Here is an 8,190-nt window from a genome sequence, read left to right as displayed (position 1 = left end):
GAGCGACGATCACCGATCGCAAAAACGTCAAAAATCGGTGATTGGTGACACGTCGCTCCATTCCATAATGTCGTTACTGATGCTGGTACGATGTTGTTTGTCGTTCCTGCAGTACCACACATCGCTGTGTGTGAAGCCGCAGGAACGACAAACATCTCCTTACCTGCGTACCGCCGCCAATGCGGAAGGAAGGAGGTGGACGGGTTGTTATGTCCCGCTCATCTCCGCCCCTCCACTTCTATTGGCTGGCCGCTTAGTGACGTCGCAGTGACGCCGAACGCACCTCCCACTTGAGGGAGGGATTGTTCGGCAGTCACCGCGACGTCGCCGACAAGGTATATGCGTGTGAAGCTACCATAGCGATAATGTTCGCTCAGGCAGCTGCACTGCAAGCAGGAAGCTGCACTTTTTAATAAAATAAACAATTGCTCAGTATTCACTGTCTCCTGGTCCAACTCTGATGCACACTTTACACGAGACGAGCTATTGTGCGATGCATTGTCGGGGTCACGGTTTTCGTGACGCAAATCCGGCATTGTTCACGACGTCGTCTACTTTGACACCTCCGAGCGACGCAGTATCGCCGTGTACTCGTCGCTAAGTTTTAAAATATTGTTTATTTTACGTGGCGCCGGTAGTTCCTCGTACCCAGGGTAGCACACATTGCTCCGTGTGACACCCCGGGAACGAAGAACACAGCTTACCTGCGTCCCGCGGCTCCCGCCGGCTATGCGGAAGGAATGAGGTGGGCGGGATGTTTACGTCCCACTCATCTCCGCCCCTCCGCTTCTATTGGCCGCCGGCTGTGTGATGTCGCTCTGACGCCGAACGTCTCTCCCCCTTCAGGAATAGCATGTTTGACGCCCACAGCGAGGTCGCTCAGCAGGTAAGTACGTGTGATGGCGCTTTAACGACTTTGTGCGACACAGGCAGCGATTAGCCCGTGACGCACATGATAGATAGTACCGTGTAAAGCCCGCATGAGTCTTTGGCACTTCTTCCAGTGTCTGGTATTGGCTGTGGAGCAGAGGGCACGGCAGCAAATCAGTGAGCTCAGTGGCTCTGACATTGAAGGTGGAACACCATCATTAGCGCTGCTGAGCTCGCTGATTTGCTGCAAGTCTATGGACGTGACATTAGAGCCATAGCCAATACTGGACACTGAGCGCAATGTCAGAGACTCAGCACTGGGGATGATAAATATATGGCAGTTTGTTATATTATTACAAGCTGCAGATTTTGTGAAACGGACAAACTCTTTAATAGGTTTTATGCCAAAACCTCAAACAATGATGTGTACCCAGCGCGTGCTCCAGGGCTTTACCTGTAGGGATTGTGTGGACACATTGTATTACTATAAATATGAACACTCCAGATCTGTTCCCGCAACACATTGACATGAAAATCATAATTGTCCTGATCTTCGCAGCTGTCGCTGACATAAGTTGGGCAACAAGCTTCTGCAGCTGGATAACAGCAATCAAAAGACATACCCAGGATGAGAATGTGATTGCAAATCGTAAGCATATCTTTTATGTAATGTATATTGTGCTTTATTAGTCTAAACATTCTATCTATTTATCTGTCATCACAAAAATCAATTAATCTGTCTTGTGTTTCTCTATGCATTTTTCAGTTATCGGTTTATCCATCTGATAATCTGTACAAAAAAGCAGTAATCTCCAGGTATCCAAGTGAAAAGTGGGGACTTGTGTTAGCTTTTATTCCTTCAAAAACATTTTTATTCAATTTTTCCATATACATCATATATACGTGTCGTGTCGTTCTGACAAACAATGTAGTTTACTGATCACATTTAAGCATAAATAAATGTTTATAGAGGGATAACATGTTTCAATAAATACCACTTATCCATAGTGTCAAGATTGTTTGGACATCATTGTGGAATCTGGTGCCTATCTTATTGATAAGACATCAAAATGGTATGAGCGTTTTTACTTCAATGTGTTCCATGTCGAATAATATTTTATAATATTTTATATAAGCGCAAAAGCGTCGTTATCGTATTGTGGCGCCCCAGGACCTGTTTGCCACAACAGCATTGCCCTCCCAAAGGGTTAATGCTGAGCCTGGAGGTAATTGGGAGATCTATTGGCCATTAAGTTTAACATCCAACGCAGTTCTCCCTCCGGCCAGCAGGGGGAGCTCTGAACCTGGAATTCCAGGGAGCATTCCTTAAGTCTGACCTGAGGGAGGAAGTAGTGTTCAGTCTGTAGAAAGGAAGCAAAGAGAACAGACGCAGAGTAGTGCTGCATTGTGGAACTGGGGCCTAGAGCTGGAATAGCTTGGCCCAGTGAAGAAAAAAGTGCAGAGAGGCACAGAAGAGACTCGGATATCGGAGTCTGTGGTTGCCAGGTTATAAAATCCTTCCCTGGTAGCCGAATCCGGAGGGCAGGAGAGCTGCAAGCCCCCTGGCCCAGAAGCAATCTGAAGGTACAGCTGCATCCCAAGGGCCCGGTGTGGACTCCAGCAGAGAAGCACCAGAGAGGGCCTGCGCAGTCTACTACACATAAAAAGGGACGAACCACTGGTCCCAGCAGCAGGAGGGCCTTTGCTAAATTCAGAGTGCAGGGTCCTATAATAGTAAAGAAAAGAAAGATTAGGGAGTAGGCCTCATACTCAACTGGCCAAAGATCACCCCCAGGCACTTCCAGGCCGGCCGGACCATCTTTACCATCTGTGACGGTCTCCCTGGACTAAACTGCTGCCGAGTAAAAGAGGAGAAGGTAAAGAGACTACTGTTTGTGCCTGTTTCTTTCACTGCCTGTCGGCTCTGCACCATGTTATTCACACCATAGACTCTCATGAACACCAACTGTTGCCCCGGGGTTTCGCTCCACCTGTGGGGAGCAGGACCATCCTAGCTGCCATTCCAACAGCCCCGGAGGCCCCATACAGCAGCGGCGGCTTAATAGCCGCATACCACAGGTGGCGTCACAAACACAAACTTTATTCAAACCCCAAGTCACCAGCCATATTTAAACTAACACCCACCAGGGCCACGGAGTCGGGCCCCGCCACCACTGACTACCCCCGGACTAGTCCGGCCCGGCACCGGGTGTCCCATAGCCCTGGGGTGGGCGAGTCAAATTTGGCGTCATGAACAGGATTTCGTGCCCGGCGCCCACCGGGTACTGTGCGCCTTTGAAAAGACTGTGTGTTTACTGTTTGAAGACTGCCACCGCCATTAGTTTCGCTGAGTGCAGGAAGAAGGGGGGCGTGCCCGAAAAAGAGCGCGAAGTGAGCGCGCTATTAGAGCGGAGGGTCGTTAACCCCGCGCTACCCGGAAGAGATTGTAAAAAGAAAGCGGAGCCTGGTAAGGTTCACTAAGGGGGAGGAAGATGTCCGACACCGAGGGAGAGCCGGTGGCTGTAGTAGTTCAAGACGCAGCAGCGCCGGCCGATGTAATCCCAGTCGCCGTCGCCCCAGCCCCCGCGGTAGCGCCGGTAATGCCGATCACAATGCCGTACATCCCGGGAGCAGAATGGCTGCCGCAGTACTCCGGGGAGTCCCATACCCTCAGCGACTTCAGAGAAAGGCTGCACAGCTTGTTCCGGGTGTATCCGCTGACTGAGAGCCAGAAGGTGGGCATATTAATGGTGCAGCTAGCCGGCGCGGCCCAGCGTGAAGTGAAGTCCTGGCCTGATACAGATAAAGGGACAGCAACCCAGATACTGGCCAAGTTAAAGAGTACTTTCGACACCCGCACCGCAGCAGAAATAAAGATGAGATTCTTTGGGTGCAAACAACGGGCCACAGACAGCATAAGGGACTATGCCTTAAACTTGCAGGAGGCCCTGAAAGCAGTTAAACAGGTGGACCCAGAGAGTGTACGTGAAGAACACAAACTCCTAACTGAGCAGTTCATAGAGGGGCTCCTGTCAGATGCCCACAGGACCCAGCTGCGTATCATGGTCCTGCAGAACCCTGCTCTGGACTTTGCAAAGTTTAAGGACCAGACCATCCGGGTACTGAGGGAATCTACACCGAATGACCCAGTACCCCTCCGGCCTCTTGCTATCACGTACCCCGGGGTGGTGCCTGCAACACGAGCCGCTGCAGGGGCTGAGGCGCAGTCCCTGGATAAGGATCCCGCTGCAGAGCTCAGACAGCAGGTCCAGGAGCTGACCAAGACTGTAGCTGCCCTTGCCAAGACCGTGCAGTCTCTACAAGTGACCCCATCGCCTTCAAGAATCGAGTTGGCCTCCAGCCCAGATGACGTCCCATGGATGCGACAGAGGAGGATTCCGCCGACCCGAGGAAAAGACACAGACCGGTATGATTCAACGGGACAACCGATCTGCCGCCGCTGCAGCCAGGCGGGCCATATTGCAAGACACTGTCGTTTAAATGGGCCGAGCCTGGGGCCAGGAGCCGACCCCCAGGTGTAAGGAAGCCCGGCTCAACCCCCAGTCGCAGCAAGTATGTGGGAGGACGCCCGGTCCTTCCTATTGTGCTGGATGGGATCCCTTTGAATGCCCTCCTGGATATGGGGTCCCAGGTAACAACCATCCCTTATAAACTGTACAAAAGATATTGGGCTGATTCAGACATTGACCATGGCCCAGATGATGATTTAACAATTTTGGCCAGTAATCGTCAGCCCTTGCCTCAAATTGGGTATAAAGAAGTAACCATTAAAGTGGGGCGGGTAGAATTGCCATGTCAGGGGATGATAATTGTAGATATTGATCGCAAAGAATCTGACCCACTGCTAACCATTGGTACAAATGTGATAGAAAATTGTATTGCCGAAGTGATAATTTTGTTGCAACAGGTGTCAGAAACTGCCAGCTTCGGGCAGCAGCGTGCCCTACAGAGGGAGATCAGAGCCCTGATGAGGAGGCAGCAGGTAGACCTGGCCGGAGGAGAAATTGGCAGTGTGAGGGTAAGTGACCCCCTCCCCATTGCAATACCCCCAAGAAGTGAAATGTTGATATGGTGTCGGGCAGCAATAGGCCTCAAGGGTCAGGATTACCATGCCTTGGTAGAACCGGTGTATTCAGACAGTAGGCCTGGAGTCCTGATAGCCAGAGGGGTAGCAGACGTCCGCAAGGGGAGAGTGCCCGTCCGTGTCCTGAATTGTGGGGAGGAGGAAGCCAAATTGCCCCGGTACGCCACTGTAGCAAAACTGTACACTGTCAGTAACAATACCATCAAAGCAGTGGAACCCTTGATCCCGTCCGACCAGGCGGAAGACAATGGCTCCAAGGGGCAGCTGGAAGACTGGTGCCAAAAATTACATGTGGGCACAGACTCCACCCCCTCACACCAAAAGCATGGGGTTTACCGGGTGGTACAGGAGTACGAGCGGGTCTTCAGCAAACACCCCCTAGATTTTGGGCATGTAAAAGGGGTTAAACATCAAATCCCCACGGGTGATCATCATCCCATTAAAGAGAGATACCGCCCTGTACCCCCAGCACAGTATCAGCGTGCCAAAGAAATGTTACGGGAAATGAAGGAGGCTGGGGTTATCAGAGATAGCTATAGCCCTAGGGCAGCTCCACTAGTGCTCGTAAAGAAAAAAGATGGTACAATGAGAATGTGCGTAGATTACAGACAAATTAACCGCATTACACATAAAGATGCTTATCCACTACCCAGAATAGAAGAGTCACTAACGGCCTTAAAATCAGCTAATTATTTCTCCACCCTGGATCTCACCAGTGGGTATTGGCAGGTTCCCGTGGCAGAGGCAGACAAAGAGAAGACTGCATTCACGACACCAATGGGTCTCTGTGAGTTCAATTGTATGCCGTTCGGGCTCTGCAATGCCCCAGGGACATTTCAGAGATTGATGGAGTGCTGCTTGGGCCATCACAACTTTGAAACCGTGCTATTGTACCTGGATGACGTCATAGTCTACTCCAAGACCTACGAAGATAACCTGAGGCACTTAGCAGAAGTGTCTGAGTCCCTGTCGGAGTATGGCCTGAAGATAAAGCCGTCCAAATGTCACCTCTTGAAGCCAAAGGTACAGTACCTGGGTCACGTGGTCAGCGCAGAAGGTGTGGCACCTGATCCGGAGAAAGTAACCGTAATCAAGGACTGGCCAAGATCCACCACGGTAAAGGAGGTGTGGCAGTTCCTTGGGCTGGTGGACTACTACCGAAGGTTCATTGATGGTTTCACAAAGATAGCAGCGCCTCTCCAAGATCTCCTGGTGGGCCAGCCAAAGCAGGCTAAGAAGCAGAGCCCTCCATTTGAATGGAACAGCCAAATAGAAACATCTTTTGTCCGGCTGAAAGGGGCTCTCACGGGAGAAGAAATTCTGGCCTACCATGACTACAGCCAGCCGTTTGTACTGTATACAGACGCCAGCAACGTGGGACTGGGAGCAGTTCTGTCCCAGGTACAGGGAGGCAGAGAGAAGGTGATAGCTTACGCCAGTAGGAAGCTTCGGCCCACAGAAAGGAATCCAGAAAACTACAGTTCCTTCAAGCTAGAGTTCCTCGCTATTGTTTGGGCAGTGACTGAACGCTTCAAGCACTATCTGGCATCGGCCAAGTTCACCATCTTCACGGACAACAATCCGTTGACACATCTGGCAACAGCCAAGTTAGGTGCGTTGGAACAGCGATGGATGGCCCGGCTGTCTAACTTTGACTTTACCATCAAGTACCGGGCTGGCAAGAAGAATAACAATGCTGATGCGCTGTCCAGAATGCCTCACTTACCCGAGTCTGGAGAAGACCTGGATGAACTCGAAGAGATAGAGTTACCGGCTTTCCATCACCAAGGTGTTTCCCAGTGTGAGCATGCTGTAGGAGTGAAGCGCTCGAGCCAGCACGAGGTCTCAGTCAACCCATTACTCCACCATAATTGGGAAGAGACACAGAACGGTGACCCGGCCGTGCGATTGGTCAAAGAAAAGCTAGCACAAGCTGAGACCCATCTTGGTCCAGACGCTCCACAAGAAGCCCAGCAGTTGTGGAAGGAGAGGGGACGACTGTTCACCTGCCAAGGCAAGCTCTGCAAGAGATATGTCAACTGGCAAACGAATTAACTCGTCTGGCAGATAGTGGTCCCACAGAGGGATGCTCCAATGGTCCTAGCAGCTTACCATGATAAAGCAGGACACTTCGGGTGGAAGAAGTTGGAGAGCCTACTCCGCGATTGGTTCTACTGGGTGCAAATGAGAAAGACGATCGAGAAGTGGTGCCGAGACTGTGGTCCGTGTAACCTGAGGCGGAAGGATGATGCCAGTCAGAGGTCTCCCCTACAGCCAATTGTCACGAAGCAGCCCCTGGAGTTGGTGGCCCTGGACCACGTGAAGTTAACACCAAGCCGGTCAGGCTATGTGTACGCCCTCACCATTGTGGACCATTACTCTCGTTTCCTGGTAGTAGTGCCTGTGAAGGACCAGACAGCCAGAACAGCAGCTAGAGCATTCCAGGCATACTTTTGTTGGCCTCACGGTTATCCGGAAAGGGTACTGACTGATCAAGGTCCTGCATTCGAGGCCGAAGTGTTCCAAGAGTTCTGTAACATGTACGGCTGTAAGAAAATCCGAACAACACCGTACCACCCCCAAACCAATGGATTGTGCGAGAAGATGAACCATGTGGTTATTGATATGCTGAAGACTCTACCTCTGGAAGAAAGAAACCAATGGGCAGAGAAGTTACCAGATCTGGTAGACCTGTACAACCATATCTCAGTAAATTCGACCAACTGCAGCCCTGCTTACCTGATGCGAGCAAGACCTGGCAAGTTACCTGTAGACTTTGAGATGGGGACTGTGTCTCCTGAAGCGGTTCAGGAGATAGAAGATTGGGATACAGAGCGACAACAGCAGTACCGCAAGGTCCAGGAATGCGTAGAAAGGAGCCTGTCCCAAGCAAGAACGAGACAAGAGCAGAACTACAATCAAACAGCCCCAGCAACTCCCTTAGCACCTGGAGAACAGGTCCTCAAGAAAAAGCAGAGGGCGCATAAATTAGATGATCAGTGGGAGAATGAATCCTACACCATTATTCCCTCCAACTTTGACAATAGTAAGGTATGCCTCATAAGCAAAGATGAAGGCAAGACCTATCAAGCAGTTTCTCGAGACCGCCTGAAAGCGTGCCCTGAACGGTGCAGAACTCAAAAAGAAGTAGAAGAAGTACAAGAAAGTCCCCAAAGTCAAGAAAAAGAGGAAGAGATGATCCAAACAATCCATGG

General features: G+C 50.9%; 1 protein-coding gene across 1 annotated transcript in view; it reads left to right on the top strand.

Moving 5' to 3' along the window:
- The first annotated feature begins 1,362 nt into the window (after positions 1-1,362).
- LOC142312779 (lysozyme C-like) overlaps positions 1,363-8,190 on the top strand; it is a 44,939-nt gene continuing 38,111 nt past the window's right edge. Inside the window, exon 1 of the mRNA XM_075351767.1 lies at positions 1,363-1,519. Within this exon, the coding sequence (XP_075207882.1) occupies positions 1,363-1,519 (157 nt within the window). The remainder of the gene's footprint in view (positions 1,520-8,190) is intronic.

This window comes from Anomaloglossus baeobatrachus, chromosome 5 (genome assembly GCF_048569485.1).
Source record: "Anomaloglossus baeobatrachus isolate aAnoBae1 chromosome 5, aAnoBae1.hap1, whole genome shotgun sequence".
Taxonomy (NCBI): domain Eukaryota; kingdom Metazoa; phylum Chordata; class Amphibia; order Anura; family Aromobatidae; genus Anomaloglossus; species Anomaloglossus baeobatrachus.
Note: the sequence above shows the minus strand (reverse complement) of the source record. Positions and strands in the feature narration are given on the sequence as shown.